Genomic DNA, 23,679 nt, shown 5'->3' on the forward strand with positions numbered 1-23,679 from the left:
ATAGTTTTGGATAGTTTACGTTTTCTTCTCCCATTGGCGATTTAAGAAAGAATAATTACACTTTTATCAAATCTGCATATTGATGCTTATTGTTACATTATTCCTGGTCGAATTGAAACGCAAATAAAATCGTCCAAACGCACAGAATATATTGTAATAATGCTTAACAAAGAAACCAAACATCTATCAACAACCCAGAATAAATTTTTGTTTAATATTTTAAACTGTAATATATTTAGAATTGTCGGCTTCTTACTTAATGGTTCCATTTTTATTGAACTTTTTAGAATAGAAATAATAACATATTATTAATATTTCCGACACTAAATGTTTGAAACTGAAAAACATGTCATTTTCGAAAGGTAGCAAAAAACGTATTCTGTTATTCTGTTTTTTAAAACTAGGAATGTATAATATAGATATACAAGTCAAACTATTATTTCCTTAATTCTAGTTTCTTAACTAATTAAATTATTAATATGAGAAACTTCCAGGTATCTGTATTTTTAAAAATACTAAAAGATAGTAATACAAAACACAGAAAGACGCTTTGTTTCCTCATTTGTTTAACTTAACACTCTCTGTAAATTCTAAAACTTCGTAAATAAATTTTGTATTCAACATTGTCTCAACACTGACATTCAATGACTTAGAATCGTTTGTGCATTTCTCTACTTAAACATTAACATCATGACATAGGACAGTAATGATTCAGAATCACATTTCACATGATGAATACTCTCCCTAAATAGCTGATCTATCACGCTTTCGTGTTACGCAAAGCGTTCTTGTCGATCAGATCATTTCGTAACTTGTACAGGTAATTCCTAGCGAGATCAGCGATTTGAGTATGCGCCGAAGGTATCTGTGGCAACGGTCCAGGATGCTGCCTTCTATGCCTCAGCATACTGGACCGTTGCGTGAAGTCCTCTTTGCAAATGTCGCATCTGTAAGGTCGTATGCCACCGTGTGTCAACAGATGCTGATGGTAGTTGGTGGAAGACGTGAAAACCTTTTGGCAAACTTCACAAGTCCAGGTCTTCCCCCGACCATGGGTACCGTGTTTGTGGCTGGTAAGCTCTTTAGTGCCTCGAAACTCTTTACCACATTCGTCACACTTGAAGCCTTTCTCATGGAGCCTCAAGTGCTTGTCTAACCTGCTGTTGTGACAGAACTTCTTGTCGCACATGTGGCAGGCGAACTGCCGCCTATCCTCCCGTAGCTGCCTCTGATGCCTCCACTCGTGGGACTTCACGTCCTTCACGACTTTGCCGCAGAACCGACAGACCTGATCCTCCATGCAGTGGTTTCGCTTTATGTGCTGCGTCAGGTCGATCTTCAACTTATAGCCGCGGCCACAGTGCTCGCAGATGTACTTGGACTCCTTGAGAGTGTGCACCCTGAGAACGTGCCTCTTCATGGTGCCCTCGCTCTTGTACTTCACGTGACACACCTCGCACTTGAAGAAGTAGTCGGGGCGGTGTATCACCTTGTGGTCCTCCAGAGCTTGCTCTGTTTGGAAGGCCTTCTTGCACTTGTCGCACTGGTGCGGCTGTCGATGAACACACATGACGTGGTACTCCAGTCTCTCCACGCTGGTTAATCGTTTCCCGCAGAACGGACAGGTCGTTCGAACTTCCTCCAGGAGGTCAACCTCGGCTTGGTCTGCCTCAGATTTAGCTGACTCTTGAATTTTAGTGGCTGTGGCTGCCTCAGGTTTGGATAACCCTTGGATTTGGGTGGTCCTGTTTGCATTGAGTTTGGATGACTCTTGGACCATGGTGGCTGTGACTATCTCAGGTTTAGCTGACTTTTGGGCTTTGCTGGCTGCTATAGCCTCAGGTATCGGCGGCCCTTGGACTTGGGTGGCTGTAACTCCCTCAGGTTTAACTGATTCTTGGATTTTGGTAGTTGTTTCAGTTGCTGTTTTTATTTGTTGATTCACTCCGTCTTGTTGAGGGCGTATAGTGACTTGCTTTTGGAGGGGTCTTGACGTGTTTTGCAGCTGAAAGCTGGAAACGCGAATTATTTTAGATCCCGTTTTTATTTGTTGATTTACTCCATCTTGTTGGGGGCGTAGAATAACTTTCTTTTGGAAGAGTCTTGGTGTGTTTTGTAACTGAACGTTGGAAACAGTGACTATTTTAGATCCCGTTTTCATTTGTTCATTTATTCCGTTTTGCTGAATGCATACAGTAACTTGACTCTTGAAGGGTCTTGTCGTGTTTTGTAACTGACGTTGATTCTGGGATTTCTTCAGTATCACATAACGAAAAATCACCTTTTCGCCTGTGGGTCTTCTTTGTACTGCGATAAGCTCTTTTCTGAAACAAGGATAGTATTGCATCAGTGTATATTCTGTAGAAGTTTCTACTAGTGTTTGAATGTTATTCCCAGAAAGTGAAGCATTGAACAAGAAACAGAAATTGTTCAACCAACATACGGAAGACCTTTTTTCTCCTACAAATTATATTAATTTGTATCACACAGATGATTAAAAACGATACCTAAGAAAACATGTATAACTTGGAGATCATCTTATAACTCTTCAAATGTATTAAAAATGTAACTTACTTTTGCGTTGCTTAATATACACTTTATTATACAAGTTGTAGCGTTTAGACATATTTCCACATGTATTATAACACTTTATCTTGGCCTGTTTCGGAGCACAATAGAAATTAACAATACAGAAAATTTATATACTATAAAAAGTGTTTCGACGCTTTAGAAGAATATTTACATTTTACAAAATATTTCAAGCGTTTATTTGTATTTGTTAATTACGTTTTCACATTTATCGTTCTCATTCCGTAACAATACATTAATTATATTGCCACTAGGAAGGTACACAAGAATGAAAGCGAAGCAATCTATAAAATATTATAAACGATGACATCCTAAGAAATGTTCGAAACGAAATGACCTATTAGGAAAAGACAATTTAACAAACTACTCAATGTCGATATTTAAATATGCTCTATGAAATGAACACAAAATATGATACTGACTTTTCTGTACAATGGTACTTGCATTAGCTTCTATGTATTATCAAACATACATACTCCATATACAATATACCATAAATTTATTAAAAAAAAAAATCTGTGCGAAAACATATGTGATTTAATAATTGCACAGGAAGTCTTGTACTCTCTGTCACTCACACACACACTTGCAGTATTTCCTGCCAATATCACTCTCCTCGCATGTCCGTGCTACAGCTTTGAACACTAGTGAACAACACAATCAAATGTGATTTCCTTTCGTGTGTAAATACATAATCTCTCTTTTCTAAATTATGATACAAAAATGAATAAAAAATTTGCTGATACACAAAAAAAAAACATCTTTCTGGAAATGCTCACAAAAGCATCTCAGTGCATACAGAATACTTCTTTTGGTATTTTAGAGAGGACATTTCGCAATGCTACAGCAAGTAGTCTAAGATCACTGTAGCGAACCTCAGACTCAGAACAATCTTATGAACCCTGCAATGGAAGAGTAAAATTATTCATAATATCTCTAAGAATTTCAGTTCTCATACACTAACGATTCTCTAAAATTTGTTTAGCTAAGTCCGCAATTTGTGCCATGTTGAGCGGAGGCAACGGGCCTGGATGAGAATTTCTATGTTTAATGAAGGTAATTTTGTGGCTGAAATCCTCACCACAGACGTCGCACTTATATGGCCTGACTCCAGCGTGACTGATCACATGTTGATAGAAATTCCCTCTATAAAGGAATTCCTTCTCGCAAATGGTACAGACCAGATCAGCTTTATGTCTCGCGTTCTTGTGCTTCGTAAGTGCTGCCTGGCAGGTGAAAACTGCTCTGCACTTGTCACACTTGAAACCACTTTTATGCATCAACAGGTGATTCTCCAGACCATTCTGCTTTCGGAATTTATTGGGGCAGAGATGACACTGGTACAGAAGCTTCTTGCCTGCCTTCTTGTGCTGCCATTCGTGGCCCGCTATGTTTTTCACATTTTTACCACAAAATCTGCAGACCTTAGTGACATACAAATGAGTCCTCTCTATGTGCATCATCAGATCACCCTTCAATCTGAAGCGTTTGCCGCAATAATCGCATTCAAACTTTGCTTCTATAGTGCTGTGCACGCGGATTTGATGCTGTCTCAGGCCAGCCATGCGTCTGTATCTCTGTCGACAGAAAGGACATTCTACGAACGATGGCTTTTCGTGGGATTTTACGTGTTCTTCATAAGCTTCCTTCGAGACATAAGTGTTGGAGCACTTGGTGCAGCGATATGGCTTCGTGTGATTCCTGCGGATATGTTGATCCAACTTCTTGTGATCGTTGACTATTTTCTGACAATACGGGCAAACGTTTGATTCAGTGCCTTTTTCTTCTTTCTTCTCCCCTGTCTTTTCACTCTTATTGTTTTCTACTTTCTGATTCGTATCACCTTTGCTGCCTCGTATTTTCTTATTATCTACTGAGTTTCCTGCATTCCGATTCAATCTTCTCCTCTTTTGCTCTGAATTTGACTCAGAGGTTGTTGGAGAGACACTGATCATTTGTGGACTATTACATATAATGGGCGAATATTGCCTGAGTGGTAAGTTTAGCAAAGGTTTAATAGGCACAACAACCTTCTTGATCTCGTATGACAGTAAGCCATCTTCACCTCGAATCGGTATTAGAACACTTTTAATTATATTCACCCCCGTTTCGTCCTTCATTTCAACTGGCACTAACTCGTTCTTAATTTCATTGGTCACTGGGTCCCTAACTGGAACCAGGACCGTCTGGACTTCGTGCCTGGGTAAATCTATTTCTATTGAAGAATCCTCGCAAACTGCACTGGATAATGAATTGTTATGAACTTCGTTCCGTAACGACTCTTTTTTGACGATGTCTGGTAATCTGCAGTAATTAGTTTCGCTAAGATACATGTCATCATTATTGTCACTGAATAACTCATCGTCTTCATCCTGTTCTAGTAACTTCCAGTTTCCATGGCCTTCAACGTTATCTTGTAAGTCTTGGTCTTCGTCATCGGAAATTGGAGATCTTGATTCAGTCGATGACTGTTCTTTTTCTTCTTGGTCCAAAATCGGAACACCACGACAGGCTACAAAGAGTGGTTGAACTGGCATTTTGATGGTGGGTATTTCCGTGGTTGGTGACATCCTGAAACACCCATTCATTTAGTCAGTCGCAAAGAAGAATCGGTACACTGACTTAAACAGAAAGTAACTGAAAATCAAAACGATTGCAGAACTGCTTCTCTGGTGTTTGACATTTCTTTTATTCTTGTGTGTTTCTGTAGATTTTAAGAATTGATTACATGTTAATAAGGAGATGGAAATAAATGAATAGATATTATTTTAAATCATACAGTGCATTCAGGTGAACTTTCACATTATTATAAATTTGTAATCAACACTGAAGCTGTGTCAAGGAATTTTTCATAAACTTAAAAATCACAGAAATTATAATGTCTTAAGATTACTAAGTGCTAAGGATTATCTTCAAATAATATTCTAATAAACTTTATACTGTAACAGTATATACAAAAATCCAATTCCATGAATCTGTATTAATATTATAAACAAGATAGGAACAAGTACCTTTTATGTCTTTAAACGTGAAAATATTAAGGCATGAAATCATTTTTAAACCAAATGAAGATGCCAACAACAGTCATCATTATATAAAAATACACAAATGAAAAACATTAATTTAAAATGTCATTCAAATATAACAGTCTTAAATGCTACAAGATCATTAATATTTTAAACGATAAGAAACAACATATAAATAAACTCCTAATTAATTCCCAAGATTCTTCTTTAACTTTACTTTACTGCAATTTTTTGTATCCTACGTTCATTCACGGTATAGTACTCTCACCTCGTAATTCAATCATTAAAACTCATTCTCATTAATTTCGAGTTTACTGAGTAGCAGTGGAGGAGGTGGTGGATGGCTTCCTGGGTGCTTCCGGCGATGAGCCATCATGCTGCTCCTTTGGGTGAAACTTTGCCCACATAGATCACAGACGTATGGCCTCTCTCCCGTATGAGTGAGCCTGTGAATCCTAAGCGCGTTGGATCTAGCGAAAGACTTCCTGCAGACTTTACATTCGTAAGGTCGTTCACCAGTGTGCTTCCTGATATGCAGCTTCAGATTGTGACTGCTCGCGAATTCCCTGCCGCAGTGTGAGCAGCTGAACATTTTCGAGTGCAGGGCGACGTGCTTGCGAAGGCTGTGTTCAGTGGCGAAGCTCTTGCTGCAGACGTTGCACTGGAACTCCTTCGGCACACGGTGCTGTATCCCATGGACGAGGAGCTTGTGAGCCACCAGACAGGACCTCTGCGAGTAGGCATTACGACAGTACTTGCAGACGAACGTCTTTGCTCCCGTGTGATTGGCTTTGTGGTCCTCCAACTCGCAATTAGACATGAAGCCCTTGCTGCACTGGTCACACTTGATGCTGTTCTTGTGCACCAGCAGGTGATTATCCAGGCCAGTCTGTCGCTTGAACTTCGCGGGGCAGAGGTGGCAACTGAGAGGGAAGTCAACCTTCTTAGCCTGTTTCTCGTGCATCCATTCATGCTGCTTTATGTTCCTTACAGACTTGCCGCAGAATCTGCATATGTGAGTCTCAAAGACGTGCGTTCTTTCAATGTGCGAAGCCAAGTCGTGTTTCAGCTTGAAGCGCTTGCCACACTGGTCGCACGCGAACTTTGGCTCGATGGTGCTGTGGGCGCGAATCTGATGGTACCTCAGACCAACCATGCGTTTGTACCTCTGGTGGCAGAAGGGACACTCTAGCTGCGTGTCATTCCCGTGGATTTTCATATGCTCGTCGAGGGACTCCCTTGAAACATAGGAGTTGTAGCAGACCTTGCAGCGAAACGGTTTCTTGTGGTTCTTACGAACGTGTCTGTCCACTTGGATCTCGTTGTCGAAGACCTTCTGACAGTAGGGACAAGTGTTCTTCACGGTTTCCAGTATTACATCCACTTCTTCTTTCTCAGTCTCTGCTACTGGCTCGTCTTTCGGTTGCTCTTCCACTTTACTTTCTTCCCTTTTATCCTCCATGTTTCTTAGAACCACTTCCTTCTCTACTTCCTTCTCCACTATCTTTTCCACTTCTTTCTCTTCACTCGATTTATCCTCTGACTTTTTACCATTCACTGATTTGGGGGCACCTTTACCTGGTGACACTTTAGGCTTCTTTTGAGGGAGACTCAACTCAGGCTTGATCGGCACGAATACTATTTTAATCTGGTACGACATCTGCCCGTCTTCGTCCTGAACAGGTACTAGGACACTTTTAATTATATTCAATCCCGAAGCGTCTTTAACTTCAACTGGCACTAACACGTTCCTAAGCTCTCTTGTTACGGGGTCTCTGACAGGTACTAATACAGTTTTTACTGTGTTTTCAGTTGTGTCAGTTTCTGTCGGGTTATTGCTGTTATCTGGCTGTGAATCCTCATTGTGCGTTCTGATGGACGTAACATCGCTGATAACAATATTGTTCGATAAAGAATGATAATTAACTTCACTTAGGTACATATCATCATTGTCGCTCAATCCAATATCCTCTTCTACCGATTTGTCTCTTTCAAAATCGTCGTAGGTGCTTCCAATGTCGCTCATCAGAACATGGTTCTCCTCGTCGTCAGATATCGGCGGGGACTTGACATGAATCGACGTTTGATCTTTTTCCTCTTGATCCAGGAAAGGAGTCACATGGCAGGCTACAAAGAGCGGTTGAGCTGGAGTTCGCGTAGTCGATGTTCTTGTGATCCTCGACATCCTGAAACATCCGTTTCGTTTAGTCAGTCGCAAGAAAGTATCGTTTAGAGTCATGTAAAGAAACAGCAATTGAAAATTGATACGATCGTGGTATCGTCTCTGTCGTTCGACAGAGCTTATCCTTGTTAATTTCGAAGATTGATTATACTTTCCAAGGAGGACAGGAGGCGAGTGGAAAGATATTATGAAGTGTACAGCGAGAATTGAACGATTTCTGTAATGGTTTTAATTGAAGGAACAAATCCAGTACAAGCGATGGGTCCCCGTTAAACGTTGCACCAAAGTTAATATAAATTTACAATTAATGCTACTTACATCGAGTATCATAGCTTCTAGAACAATCGATGCGACCAGGTTAAGAGAACTCGCTTACACGGTTTACAATCAATGTAAAATTCAACTTGGAATTAAGGAGCTATTCGCTTCTTTCCTGCTGCGTCTGAGGCATTGTCTGCACCTTAAAGCCGCTTGCTTTAAGTACGTTCGATTATGTTCATCTTGAACTTCTTGAATGGAACATGTAAACTGCGTCGATAAAAAATCGTATTTATAAATACTAGTTCTATACTCTACAACCAGAGTATTTTTCACCCAATTCAACGAAAACACTTAGAAATCTACTTCTCTTGATGTAATTATAACAACAGTATTTTTAATAATATGAATTAAACATGAAAGGAATCACATAAAATCGACAAATGTGTTGCATGAAGCTATGGCTAGTTTCCAATCTTTCAAATAACACCTTTAAATAAACTTTAAGTTTTCTTCTTTGAATCTTGCTTCATTATAAGAGGCCTCTTCGTATTCACATCTTTTCAGACTTATCAAATTTCTTCATTAGAACACTTATTTCGTTTTCTAAATATTTTCTAAATATTATAGTTGTGCCCGAGGAACGTTTAAATTCATCTTCATCACTTTCAAGTTTTGTTAAAGAACAGTGAGTAAGACATAGTCATTTGTCTATCGAATATTTGCAGGGTTGTAGATCACTGTTTCATCATTATTAGTTTGTAGATTCTTCAACTGTTGAACACATTCAGTTTTCATGTTCTATATTCTTCTGCACCTTATTCGATTCTTGGGATAAGCTGAAGAATTATTTATCTTTCGTCTTCTTCAGTCGTTCTTCATAAATTATCTTTCGACGTTGGAAATGAAATTTTCAATACCTTTAATAATGTGATTTTATAATTCCAACTGCACTGGAATTAACAACATCGATTTTCAGCACATTATACGCTTTTACATGGCTGTTAAACTTTCTGAAAACATCAGAATACAGTTTTACCCACTTTAATTTCTAACGAGGACTTAAAAGTAAATGGTGCCCTTCTCCCGACGAAACGGAAGCATAATTTGATCTGTGGAACAAGAAATCGCCACGCTAGCTTCATTTTTTCATTTAGCTCATCGTAATTTTATTAAACGTATAATAATGGTTATCAGTATCGACAATTAACATAAATTCATCAGTCGATGTATCCGCTTTCCGAGTGAACAAGTGAACATTTTGCTGTACAAATTCGAGAAACAACACGAATCTTCTCGTTACAATGAATCCATGCACACCGAATGAAGAATAGAGCGACAACAATTGCAAATTCGAGCGCAACAATATTAACTCAAGGACTAACTTCTAAACGATGACGACACATATCCTTGCTCAACGAACAGCTACCAACCGCGTTGCGTGTAACGTGTTAAAAACGAAAGGAAAGAAAGAAGAAAACAGCGTGAAGAACTCTGGAAAGCATCGAACACGTAATATTAATCGGCAATACAATTACTCGCAGATGCACCATACAAGAGGCGATATACCGACACCGCCGCTGAATATCATGAAACATAAAAAAGAATCTATTCCATTAATCCGAAAGTCGCCTCGACGTTATCCCCCCGCGTTCATCGATGCATGCATGAATAACGTGTCAACTATTCGCATCATCGTTGACCATAGTGACCCTAACTAGTCGCCGAATGATAAGTCATTAATTCTCACAGTAATCAGAGTGAAGTCCGCCTTCACAATACCCAGGAGGCGTGTAGCAGCCCGCGAGCCGCTCGATCAGAGTTCTACCCTCGACAGAAGGCACTCGCACGATTAAACGCAGGTGGACTTCTGGTGGGCCGTCAAGTTGCCCTGGCAGGAGAAGCCACGATTGCAGATCTGACAGACGTACGGCCTCTCACCCGTGTGCCCTCGCCTGTGGATGGTCAGAGTGGATCTCTGGGAGAAGGCCTTCGGACACTGATCACACTTGTACGGCTTCTCCCCAGTGTGCACCCTTCTGTGCATCCTAAGGTTCTCAGAATCGGTGAACCCTTTCCCGCAGATATCACAAACGTACGGTTTCTCGCCGGTGTGGATGCGCCTGTGCTTCTTCAGATGCTCGGCGCTGCTGAGGCTCTTGCCGCAGTAATCACAGAGGTACAGTTTCGTGGGATTATGGCTCTCCTTGTGGCGGAACAGGGACCTCTTCGTCGCGAGCACCCGGCCGCAGATGTCGCAGGCAGTGCTGGTCACTTTGTTGGCCTTCAGTTCAGGATGCATGCGCCTGCAATGGGCGGATAGCTGTCGTCTCAAGTAGAAAGCGTTGCCGCACAACTGGCAGACGAAAGGCTTGTCCCCTGAGTGGATGTTGTAGTGTTCCTGCAAGTCGATCGCTTTACGGAACCGCTTGTCGCAGTCGTTGCACTTGAACGGCAGGTCTGCCTTGTCCTTGTGCCGTAGCATGTGGATGCTCAGAGCTGCCAACACTGTGGTCTCGTAGTCGCACTCCTTGCACATGTAGCTAGGGTAGAAATGAGTCTTCTCGTGTCTGGTTAAGTCTCGGAACAGGCGGAACTTCTTGGGACAGTGCTTGCACGTGAGATCGCCTACAGTGTGTCGCATTAGATGCCTCTGGTAGTTGCTTTTATGTCGGAACACCTTGTTGCATGTTTTGCAGAGGAGCTCTAGCTCAGGCTTCTCCTTCTTAACTTTCAGATTCGACGATCGATTAACGACAGAACCGCTGCCAGCTTTACGACCCCCTTTGCGACCTGTGTGCTTCTTCATGTGCTTCCGCAGGTTCACGTACGTTCTGAAGACTCTGCCGCACTGAGCGCAGGTGTTCTTACGTTTGCCCTTGTGCTCGATCTCGTGGTTGTCCAGCAGAGCCTGGGACGCGAAGAACACGCCGCAGAGTTTACAGTGGTAGGCCAAAGGCAGATCCTCTTCGTCGTCCTCGTCGTTCACCTCCTGTTTTATGAAGCTCTGATCCTGATTCTCTGGAGGGACGGTCGCGTTGCCTGTGGTACGTTTCTCTTGAGATTTCGCGGTCGCTGGATCTGCGTCCTTCTTCATCAGGTCGAGCTTCGTCAACATTGCCATTGGATAATACTCTTCGGAATAGTGTACCCGGTTGTACCTGAAATAGAAAAATTCGAATGGCCACATCAGTATCGGGTATTCCTCGTTGTGGATATCGCAGTCTTTGTGCCCGGACACGATGTCCAGCGAATGGCACAATATCGTGTACCTGGAAGCGAAGTTGATAATCAAGCAGGCTCTACAAAGTTCGATATGTCGCTCTTCAGCTGATTTATAAACCGATTTCAGAAATTAATGGGTCTAAGGTGATAAGTATCGTATGACAAATATAAGTTTGAGAGATGGTACTGCATATCCTGGAACACATTACATTTCCAATAACAGGGTTCACGTTTTAACAATATAAAACAGTGGTTTTATTCAATAAAATTTTACATTCCACGGTAATTAAATAATTCAAGAAAATTCTACATCTACATATATTTTCTCTTTGAGATTCTATGTACAGCAACTTGTCAAACTTAACGCTGTGAAAGTGGTAATAAAAAAATACTTTGTACATTATCCAAGGAACAAAGCTGTAAAATGTACAAATCTTACAAATTTTAAGTTCATAGTTGCTGTACCTTAAAGCAACGAAGTTAGTACTAACTTCTCTCAAGCACCAGCTTCTGTTGTACTTAAAAACTGCTATCCTTGTCCAACAAAATATTAAAACACAGTTTTAGAATCAGGTAAGACAGTAGCGTTTACAATTTTTAATCTTAAAAATGCTACTTTGAGCTCAACATTTTCCTTAACGAGGTCTCCTCTTGTACTTTCTGTATCATTCATTAGAAAAATGCCACACGTTATTGCCAGCGCCCATCCACCAGCCTCAACAAATTCCTCTCGACTAGTCCACTACATTGACTATATGAACTTTGATATGAGCGTTCAGAGATGATCTAGAAACAAATGACTTGTTGCAGTAGTCGCACTGGTAGGGTCTCTGGCCCGTGTGGTAGCGCTTGTGGATGACCAAAGTGGAGTGCTGGGTAAATGATTTCCCACAAGTATCACAGTTGTATGGTTTCTCTCCAGTGTGTGTCCTTTTGTGGACGACCAGAGTGCTCCTTTTGCGAAACGCCTTGCCGCAGACATCGCAGATCAGCAGCTTCTCGCCACTGTGCAGCCGAAGATGATCCTGCAGCGATCCTTTGGAAGAGACAGATTTACCGCACAGATGACACTCGTGCCTGTTCTCTCCCATATGAGACTTCACGTGGAACACTAAAGAATTCTTGTAGACGAACGTCTTGCCGCAGAACTCACACTGGTGCTTCACAGGTTTAAAATTAGGGTCGTGCATCCTGAGGTGCTTCATCAGAGTATGATTATTCGGGAAGGACTTGTTGCACGAGTGACAAACATGCTCCTTGGCGCCGTGCTTCACGTTCATGTGGCCGTTCAACTCGGCGTTCGTGAAGAATCCCTTTTTGCAGATCTTGCAGTGCCTGGTGTACTCGTCGTAATGGCGTCTTTGGTGCGTGGTCAGTTGAAACGCTTGCACGAACGCGTGTCCGCAAACGTCACACACGAAATTCCTCTCGTGAGTGTGGATCCTCTTGTGGACGGCTAGAGTGTTGGTCCTTTTGAAGGACTTCCCGCAAATGTCGCACTGATAAGGACGAGCGTCGCTGTGGGACACCAAGTGGCCCTCGTAAAGGTTCTTCGTCCTGAAAAATTTTGTACACACTTCACACTGATAAAAAGCCTGTGCTGAGGGCAGTTCAGCGAGCGCTGGGTCCACTTCTTCGAGAATGGTCTCTTCGGTTGACGTTTGCTTAGGGTCATTCAACAGCGTATTTTCGAGATTTATTTCGAGGCAAAGGTCTTCTTTTATCATGGTTGATTTTTCTGATGGTCGTTCCTGTTGTATCGACGATTCGATGTCAGTGCTTGAATCTCCTGGATGATGCGTAGATCTGTGAAGAAAATGAGAAAAGATTCTCGTCAATAAGAATTCGTAGTCTAGCGAATCGAGATGCAACGACAACTTTGCTTTTATAAGAAAATCTGTTTTTATTAAAGAAGAGTCAAACTGATGTACATGTGATACACTCATCGCACACGATAAAATATTAAACTTCCGATTTGCTCTTCCGGTCCTCTTCTCTTCTTTTTTCTTCAGGATTGGCGATGAAAGCTTTCAATCTTAACGATACGTATCATTCAGTATTTGTAATTTTGTAAATGCTGAATATTTTCACTTGAATATTCATAATATTGTATTGTCATACTTAAATAAAAGATTGTACTGCTTATGTCTATTAATATTGTCATATAAGAATTACACTAAATAATTTTTAATTCTACATTAAAGCCATTTCTTCTGCTTTATTATTAACAAGGATGATTTGTTACTCTAAAATATTAAACGTAGAATATTTTATTTTTCATATACTATTTCAAACCTTTTTAAATACGTAACAAACTGTATCAACAAAATCAATATCTTTACATAATTATAATATATATTTCGCAGTGTTAAAAAATTATTATATAGTTAAACAAAAAGTCTGCTTCTCTTTCGCTTAACAAATGACATGTATACGTGAAATAATCTTTCTTAAACTACTGCTTTAAAAGTAAATATGTAAAAATATGAATGAGAAAATAAAATTATTATTATTGTACAAATAATACACTTATTAAAATAAACGCATAATATTAGTTGCGATTAGCTTTATAAATTTTGGCAGTTTAATTTTATTAAAAGCTGTTGTAATAAACAAATGCTTATTGTTAATTTGATTAACACCTCTCTGAATTATGATAGTACGTATGACAAAATATGATACGTATGAATATACAGTAGATTTCATATAATTCTTTGTTGTATATGAATTGGTCTGCATATTGCATTTGAATAGTCTTAGATTTTTCTTTTTTATTTTCTTACATATTCCTAATGATAAATTGTTTTATTTTACGCTGATTTTCCGTAGATAAGTAGAGATAACAAATAACAAAGTTATTTAAGAAATATACAAATTTATTGTTTCTGATCTTTAACCATTAACGAAAAATTTCTTTTACTTGTTCTCCCTAATTTAATTGATTAAAAATTTTTCTTTAAATTATGGCACAATATAAACTAGATGTTCGATATGCTAATGTTTAATGTAATTAGAATTTTATCGTATTCGAGTATTCTTGAAAACCTCTCTTTTATTGCAATATATTATTGCAAAATATATGGTCTTTAGTCACATGTATTTAGAGTATGTCTTATTTACAACTTGCATTCCTTTGATTTCAAGGAAATATCTTCAATTATGTTCACAAAAATTGTAATTTAAGAAAGATGAGCAAAATCCAAAGTAGAACTAGTAATATACTTTTCGAAATGTTGATCACCATACTGATATTTTATAAAACCAAGAAAAGTGTTTAAAATGTATAACTTCTTTAAACCTCGATATAAAACATTAAGAAAAATGTATATTAAAATGCATGTGCGCATACAGAGTAAATTACCAAAATTTGTATTCCCTTTCCTTATTGCTAAGAGAATCATAAAAACTAGATCATACCAGCTTAAAACAAACAACGCATAACTTCACTATGTTCAAAATGTTCATAAATGCTTAGAAAAACGAAGGTACATCGCTAAACCTAAATATTACATTGCACAACATACAAATAAAATGTATCAGGTTGACGCTGGGCTTCACCCTTAACAATAACGAAAATAATTGTATAATACATATTTTCTCTCACATTGACTACCAACACCCTCCCCTCAAAAAAGTATCCTATACAAAGTCCTGTATACAAAAATCATCGTGGTAGTCAATGCATTACAAAACTCTTTCGCTCAAAAAGTGATCCAAACAGTACGCCTAACAAACACCTAAAGGCAATAGTTTGCCACTGCTTGCTTCAAAGGAAGAACAGACATAGTTACTACAACTTTGAACACCATCAGAGCATCATCTCTGCTTCACTTTCTCTCATTATGCGACTTCATGTGCGCGTTCAGAGTTCCCTGCTGGGTGAACCTTTTCTGGCACACCTTGCACTCGTATGGCCTCTCTCCTGTGTGCGTTCTGAGATGCACTATGAGATACTTCCTCACGCTGAAAGCTTTGCCACATACTTCACAGACGTGTGGCTTCTCGCCTGAGTGTATGCGCATGTGGATCTGCAGGTACGCTTTGCTCGACACCGATTTCCCGCAGATCTCACAGGCGATCAGGTTCTCACCAGTGTGGATCTTCAGGTGCACCTTCAGCGCACCTTTCCAATAGCTCTCGAAGTTGCACATAGTGCACTTGTACTTCTCCCTTTCCCCGTGGGACTTCATGTGCGTGCTGAGATAGGCTGCGCTCGCGTACGGCGTTTTGCAGATCCTGCAGATGAATGGCTTCTCGCCTGTGTGCGTGAGGAGGTGACGCTCCAGAGTCTGATTTGTGTAGAAACCCTTGCCGCAGATCTCGCAGTGGGTCACGTACTCTTCGTTGTGCTTCTTCTTGTGCAAACGCAAGTCGTAGCCAGACACCTTGGATATGCCGCAAATGTCGCAGGTGAAGCGCTTGTTGTGCTGCTTCAGGTGGGTCTTCAGGAACTCCTTGGTCTTGAAGCATTTCGTGCACAGGACACACTGGAAAGGTCGTTCTTTCTGGTGTACTTTCACCATGTGCTTCTTCAGCTTGTCCTCGTCGATGAAGTTTATGTCGCACTCCTCGCACCGATTGTCGATCTCCTCGGCGTTCCTCTCGTGGTCCTGCCTGTGCTTCAGGAACTGCAGCTTCTTGCGCATCCTTTTGTTGCAAATATCACACTCGTAGATCACTGCACACTTTTTGTTCATGTCGCACTTCCTGTCGACGTGTCTTTCTACCTCCGTCTCTTCGTGTTCGAGGTCCATTTTAATGTCTGAGTCGTCAATGTACTCTAAAGAATCGGTCACTATCTCCTGGTGACTGATCTGTTCGAACTCCTCGACGGTGCAAACGTCTGTTTGGTATTTGACCAACTCCATACCCTCTAGCGTTTCGATCGATTCTATTTTCGTTTGCTTCACGTCGATCGCCTGGCACCTGAAATGGACAAGATTCGTCAACGTGTGAGAAACGACGAATAGGACGCTTACATAGGTAATAAACAGTACGTGTTCTTAGTTAAGGTAGATTCCCTTCCTTTGGGGAACAAACTCTCCTCGACTTCTTCTTCCAGTTTGACGATATAATAGGAATTTCGGTATAACGTGATGGAAAGGGTTATCGAAACTTATTCAAAGAGGATTAACACTATTATATATGGTATCGTTTACGTATGAGTGATCCTTATGGTTGATGTTACTTCAATGAAGAAAAATGGCAATTTCTTCAGTAAAATGTATTTTACAGTGACTACATTGTCTTATGTACTAACAAGCAACAAATGAAGAAATTCAACGATTTTATAATGTACATTATTCGTCTCTTAAACAAATAAAGCGGTTTGGTAAAAGTTTTCTTCAGTTTGCTGTTGTTTTACAGAGGATCTTTTTACCGAAGTTTTTATGTTGCAAATTAAAAAAACTGTCAAATGAATGTTCACCTAGTCTATTATCTTATAAGTAACAATAAGATTTTGTTTACGAAGTAATATTATAACACTTAAAATATATAACATTTAAGCAATAAGTAAAGAATTGGAACAAAATAAATTCTTCAATTTTTGAACTTATATTGTAATTACTATACGAACAGAAAGACTTCTCTTTCCTTAGTAATCTTAAAAACTTAAAAAACTTAAAAAAAGTAGAAGGGTGTAAAAAAATTAAAATAATTATTTCTTTTTGATAATAAATCTTTTTATATTTTGTTTTAGATTTGTTAGTTATTCGAATGTTAATATGCAAAAATGTTATTTCTGTTAGAATCAAAATTTTCTTAACATATAAAGCATAAATAAATTTTACATCGACAAAGATGTAATGTTTTCATATAAGAAGTAATTATTGATTTATTTATATTAAGAAATTCTAAATGTTTACAATGCTTTACTTACCAGTACCTGTTTCTACATGCGTATATACTATTATCAACACAACTTTTTGGTTCGATTTTTATTTATAATATGAAAGTATCATTTATGAGCTAAATCGATCACATATTCAGATTTTTAATTTCGAAGATTGATGATTGATAATTATAGTTATTTTTAGTCGATGTATAGTCATCACATAGTCCATCACAAAATATCGGAGATATTCAAGTATCACAAAGAGAATCATGAATTTTATTGTAACTTGACTAGGATATGTGACTCATGATAATAACTATAGTTAAAATACTTTATCAAGAACAATATTTTTGCAATAATATGTCAAATTGTAAAACGATACAACCTACAATAACTTCATAATTATTCCAAATATTTTAAAGCTAACTTCAAAGCAAAATCTCTTGAATTACGATTCAATCCACATTATATCATAATAATCAAAGTAAATATCTTCAACTTTCTTTTTTGGAAATATTTTACTACTTGACTTTTTTCATTTATGTATAACTCTTTCGTCTCAATAACTTATGCTTCCCTGAATCGAGAAGCAATAATTAAAGCCATACACCTATCGGTAATACTGGAGAATTCGAGACTAAATATTCCATTTTATTTAACAGCTTCATGTCGACGCAAATGAATACTAAGAGTGCCACGTTGAGTAAACTTTTTCTCACAAATATTGCATTTGTAAGGCTTCTCGCCCGTATGAGTTCTTCGATGCTTGATGAGATACTTCCTAGAACTGAACGCTCTCCCACAAAACTCACAAATTTCTGGCTTCTCACCAGTGTGTATTCTAATATGAGTCTTCATGTATCGTCGCCTAACTAACTTTCCACACACTTCACAAGCCACTTGGCTCTCGCCAGTGTGTGTCCAAAGATGTTCTTTGTAACAGTAACTATAGAAAGTTTCAAAGCCACAGATCTCGCATTTGTACTTTTTCCTTGTGTCTGGTCGGCTGTGCAGCTTCATGTGACTCTTCAAGTAAACCTCGTTGCCAAAGGACTTGTGACAAACGTCGCAAGTGCAAGGCTTCTCGTTACTGTGCACGCTCATGTGTGTCCTCAGGGTCGCCTTCACGTAAAACCCTTTATTGCAAACCTCGCAGAACACTGTGAACTCTTTATTGTGCCTCCTAATGTGAAGCTTTAGGTAATACTCTGAGGCCAGCTTGGCACCGCACAGGTGGCAAACGTGAGGTGCTCCGTGCAAGGTTTTGTGGACGTTCAGGTACTTTTTCTTCTTGAACACTTTGTGACAGACGTCGCATTCTACTGGTCCTGTCTGTGCTTGCTTTCCTGCCTTTCCTTCTGTGTTACTCTCCACAGTAGGAACTTCGCAGTTATTTCGCAGATGCCTGAGCCACATCAGCATACTCTTAAAAGTGCTACGACATACGTCACAGGTATATTGCTTCTGAGCAATGCTCAATGTTTTTCTCGTCTGACTTTTTGATCGTTTCGCTGTATGTACACACAGTCCAATTTCAGTATCGAATTCCTCATCGCAAGAATCGCAGCTGAATGAAAGGGATCTCTGAACGACACCAGAGTCCTGAAGCTTGTTTTCAACGATAATAAAATACTGATTTTCTTCTTTGGATGGTTTAACGTAGTCTGTTTGATTATTAGGCTCGGCTGCTGTCGTCTTCCTGCTTTTCGGTCTGCAAAAAGACAACAAAGCATGAACCGCTTTTTCTTCCGTCAAACATTTGCGTCTATGTTATGCAGAATGAGGATGCCAGTGTTTAATGTAGTTAAGTGGTTACTGCGAGGAAATATTTTTTCGATGGACTACGTTGGTGTCTAGAGGAATCTCAACTGTTTTAGAACTACAAATGCATTAGATTAAGCGATCCAGATCACTGATAGCTGTACAGCTCAGATACTGAAAAAGGTGAAGCTACTTACTGCAAGTCTGTCAGACTAACACGTTATGTAAAACGTATAAAGAAACAAAATTAGATAATTCCTAGAGCTCTATAAGCATGTATCACTTATGTCATTACAGTTTTTTAATACATTGAGATTGAAAGTATTTTATTTCTTGCATAACACTTAATGAAAGTAAAAGAACTGGCTGTCATTAACTTAAAGAATATGTTATATGTATAAACACAATATAAATCGGAATGATTACTGCACTGTTTATTTTCATGAATCTTATTACAAAAGGAGATTCTGTTATTGTACCTGGTCCATACAAACAATGATTCCATATTTCATAAGGCGTCGTGAATACATTAACAAATTAAAGAAACATAGCTGCTAACTGTTTCAAATAAAATCTGAGAATCTACAGATGCCCTAATTGCTGCAAATAATACCATCCATTATAAATAATATTACATGCTACAACAATGTATCACACTAGTTACTAATTAGCTACTAATTAAATGTTTCTCCATAATTTGTACGAGTTATAACATAAAGAAACTACATTATAAATAAGATGCACCTTATGTTTCGTGGGAGCAGTTCCAGTTTAGAGGATTAGTAAAATAAATATACTTCATTATATTTTTTTTGTATTTTTCACATGGGAATATTGAAATTAAATTAAATTAGTGACTTAGACCTCTCATTTTTAAAGAATAAATAACTTTTATTGAAGGATGAATCGAAACTTTAAAAAATTAATACCTTTGCTGGTACAATAAATAAAAAATGAATCTTAGTATGGTACAAAAAACATTAATTTAATATTTCCCTGTAGGTTTTTCTTTAATAAAAAACTTATTCTTTAGTATCCTCCCTCTAAGCTAGAACCTTCCATTAAATTATTTATTACTAATATTTTTACGAATTAAAAGTGAATTCGATAGAAAAATAGTTCCTAAAATTGCATTCATTTTAAAGTAATTCTATTAATCTCCATGAATTAATAGAATTTAGAGTATAATTCATTATTTCTTTTGTGCTTAATTTAATTGCACGTAGTACTAATTACTATCAGTTAATCCTATTTTACGACGTAGAACAGGAATTACACATGCATGCTAACTCCTTGATTCGTTGCATTATAAAACTTCAGCTCACACATTTTAAATGCACCGCGTGACACCTAAGGCACTAGAAGTACATTCAACAACTATTAATTTCCATAGCGGCCATTGCAACATTTCAATTCAATACATATGTGAATAATAAATCACATTTGTATGCAGTACGAACTTGAGTATTTGAGAGCATTTTCAGACGCGTGGACGGTTTTATTTTCGTTTAGTAAAATATCAAGTACGAAATCTTACGAGCTATAATATTCTGTAAGAACGATTCTATACATTCGTAAATATCGTTATCATAAATTGGTAATTTATCATTCTCGCGATACGAAGTCTAAAATAAATGAAACGATGTCAACGTATGATCAACTTTACAAATATTACTAAAATATAACTCTGAAAAATGCAGAATTAATTTTCGGTACAAAAATGTGTATAAAGTAACTAACTGTAAATATAAAAAACACGAACGCTATTAAAATATTCTTTAATCGAGATTTGAAAAAATAAGTCTCATGACGTATTTTAATATAGCAGGAAGGAACTCATATAGTCGTACTATATTTTAACACATTAATCCTTTGAATATCAGTATTCAATGAATTTCAATGTAGATCCTGCTACCTACTATCAGGTTTCGAGTATCCTAGTTCCTCAAACGTTATCAAAATTGTTCACTTCACGTCAAAAGGAGCATCGATTAAATGTATGAAGTACTATCAAGATTGTGTACTCTCAGACAAAAATAGAGTTAAACACTTCAAATCTCAACATCATTGTTTCTATTTCATATTACAGTTACCCGTCGTAAATCTTCTTACTTGTGTACCATGATTTCTTAATCGCACAAAAATAATTAATCCAATTGAAATCTCGTGAAATGCAGCATTCCCTCGTTATAACTTACTCTATTCATAATCCGATACATAGCTATCATACATTCCCTTTTTCGATCAACCAAAAATGAATAACCAACTGATAGAAATGTCCCCACAAATCTCACCCCATAATCTCCCCATAAGAACTCTGCGCTACAGTAAGAAAGCATTGTACCTCTGCCTCTCAGTCTAAGAACTCAAAAACAGTTCCCATGAACCACGAAGCTCTCCCCACAAAAGTACTCTAATAAAATCCCCTAGCTGGGCAACAGTATAGTGATCGTATCAAGGGACTGATCCTGATGCTGGACATCTTGCTCCTGCTGCACCTGTTGCTGCTGCTGCTGCTCCTGTTGCTGTCGCGCGGTTTGCTTGGCGTGCGTTTTCAGGTGGGAGTTCAGCATCGTTTTCGAGGCGAAGGATTTGTGGCAGCAGGTACATGGATAAGGTCGGTCGCCAGTGTGTCCTCTGAGGTGCACAACCAGCGTGGTCCTCTGCGTGAACCGTTTCTCGCAGTGGGTGCACTTGTGCGGTCTCTCGCCCGTGTGCGTGCGCCGATGGACGCTGAGATAGTTCTGCGAGATGAACCCCTTGCCGCAGAGATCGCAGACGTGAGGCTTCTCGCCAGTGTGCTTGCGCAGATGCACGGTCAAGTAAGTCTTGCTGGACACCGCCTTCCCGCAGACTGGGCAAATGTACTCGTTCTGGGGTCCAGCGTTCCCGTGAGTCTTCATGTGCACGAGCAACACCTGCCTCCTGGAGAACCGTTTATTGCACAGCTCGCAGTGGTGTTTCCTCTGAGGCGGCACGTAGTCTGGTTGGTGCAGCTTCGCGTGCAGCCTCAAGCCCTGGCGGTAGCGAAACGTGGCGTTGCAGATCTCGCATTGGAAAGGCTTCTCGTTGGGATGGTGAAGCAACTGGTGCTCCTGGTAACTGTCGTGGGAGTCGAAGCTTACGCCGCAGACCTCGCACTTGCACTTGTACTCGGCATCGATCCACTTCTGGTCACCGATCAGACTGTCGTCCGTCGTGACGTAGCTGTATGCATGGCAGATATCGTTCTCGTCGACCTCGTGCTCTAGCTGATGCTCCTGCAGCGCGGCGATCGTCGCGAAGCTGCAGCCGCAATGCTCGCAGACGAGTTGATCGTCCTGTATAGCGACGGTATCTTGCTCGTGCATGTTTAAGTGCAGTCGAAGGGCCTGCTCTGAAACGAAATCGTCTCCGCAGAGCTCGCATTGCACTGTGCTCTCAGAGATGACTACCTCGGTGGTCTCGACCTTCGGTACGTGCAAATCATCTGTGATGAGCAGCTGCTTCGGGTCGTCTTGTTCGAAAATCTCGCCCGGCCTGCATTGCTGCTGATCCTGATGCTGCAGCATCTCAAGCTTTGACACGAAATATCTGGAAAGAAGAGAGACACAAACGGGAGTGAATCAATGCACATTGCTTGCCTTGTCGGTATGCTTTGTTTGCTCTTTCCTTTACGGGGAAGCGTTTATCTTTAATGGAATTTACAGGAGAAACGTTTAAGCACTCGCGAGTTACTCTAAGGAAGTAAGCATTTAATAAAGTGCCTCAGTGCTTTCCAGTATTTCTTTTATTGCGTTCATACATTCCTTTCGGTTCCTTCGAAAAGTGGCTTAAAAGATGTACAGGTTTAAACATTTACTCGAAATTTAATAAATACGTATCGATATAAAAGTGTATTGTTTAGTTCGGAAATATATTGCAACATGTAACGCTATTTAAATAGCAGTATATTTCCGAATGATTTTAACGTTGACCTGAATTATTGCAATTAAATCGTTCGAGCCAAGAGCTCTTACAGTGTTTTAATCTCTGATTCTAAATCATTCATCCATATGCTTGTTCAGTGCATTTACAAATGGACAAAAGTTGTAAAACATATTGTTATTGTTACAAATATATCTTTCTGCGATAAAAAGAATATTCTTATACAGTTAACCAGTTATACAATTATTTGTTATTACGTAACTCTGCTATTACTTGTTATCAATATTTCTCTTCTCTGCACTTACCGACGTGTAGATACTGTTTTATCGACAGTGCAACACATTACTGTCCGCCATTTTGAATTTACTATGCATTTTATGAATAAATATATAAATTATCAAAACTTATCGATTCATGTTAGTTTGTTTCAAACTGAGCAATGTATATACATTAAAAAACACAACCTTTTATGTATCTTATATGTAAATACTATGTAGCTTTTACTTTCTTTAACAATAAAAGTTAGTAACTACATACTTTAAGAAGAAATTTTTGTTTCTTCAAATCTCTGTATCATGAACTTTTAATTTATGATTTTGTATGCTTTCTGTATCAACAATTAAAATGTATATTATTTTATCAATCAACCTCATGACTAATCTAAACGTAATCAAAGCATTTCAATATAATTATAAATAGTTAACAATAATGATAACATAACTTAAAAATTCTGGTCATATCTCAGATCATAAATTACTATTACAAAACAAATTTGCTCTTTTCTAATAATACCGAACACTTTAATTGAACGAAATATTACATTCATGAGTGACAAAATTCTCAAAAAGATTTTAGCAACAATTAATTATAACTATGTTATTATCAACACCAAACAT

The 23,679-nt window shown here is 38.8% G+C and overlaps 2 protein-coding genes across 12 annotated transcripts in view; both read right to left on the minus strand.

Moving 5' to 3' along the window:
- LOC143182094 (uncharacterized) overlaps nucleotides 1-23,679 on the minus strand; it is a 50,915-nt gene that overhangs the window by 19,351 nt on the left and 7,885 nt on the right. Inside the window, exon 5 of one of the 11 annotated variants that reach the window (XM_076382850.1) lies at nucleotides 1,013-2,324. The exons of 6 other annotated variants lie outside the window; for them this stretch is intronic. In XM_076382850.1, the coding sequence (XP_076238965.1) occupies nucleotides 1,013-2,324 (1,312 nt within the window). Of the gene's footprint in view, nucleotides 1-564; nucleotides 2,325-2,582; nucleotides 5,161-9,195; nucleotides 11,217-19,290; nucleotides 22,451-23,679 lie in introns of those variants that run through there. 4 more of the 11 variants (XM_076382849.1, XM_076382847.1, XM_076382853.1 and 1 more) reach the window with 4 other exon arrangements.
- On the minus strand, nucleotides 11,554-13,525 carry LOC143182097 (uncharacterized). The gene is made up of 2 exons (XM_076382859.1): nucleotides 13,212-13,525; nucleotides 11,554-13,086 (listed from the first exon to the last, which is right to left on the minus strand). Exon 2 carries the CDS (start codon nucleotides 13,005-13,007, stop codon nucleotides 12,015-12,017), a length of 993 nt encoding a protein of 330 aa, XP_076238974.1. The 5' UTR covers nucleotides 13,008-13,086; nucleotides 13,212-13,525; the 3' UTR covers nucleotides 11,554-12,014.

Source organism: Calliopsis andreniformis, chromosome 8 (assembly GCF_051401765.1).
Source record: "Calliopsis andreniformis isolate RMS-2024a chromosome 8, iyCalAndr_principal, whole genome shotgun sequence".
NCBI classification, from domain to species: Eukaryota; Metazoa; Arthropoda; class Insecta; order Hymenoptera; family Andrenidae; genus Calliopsis; species Calliopsis andreniformis.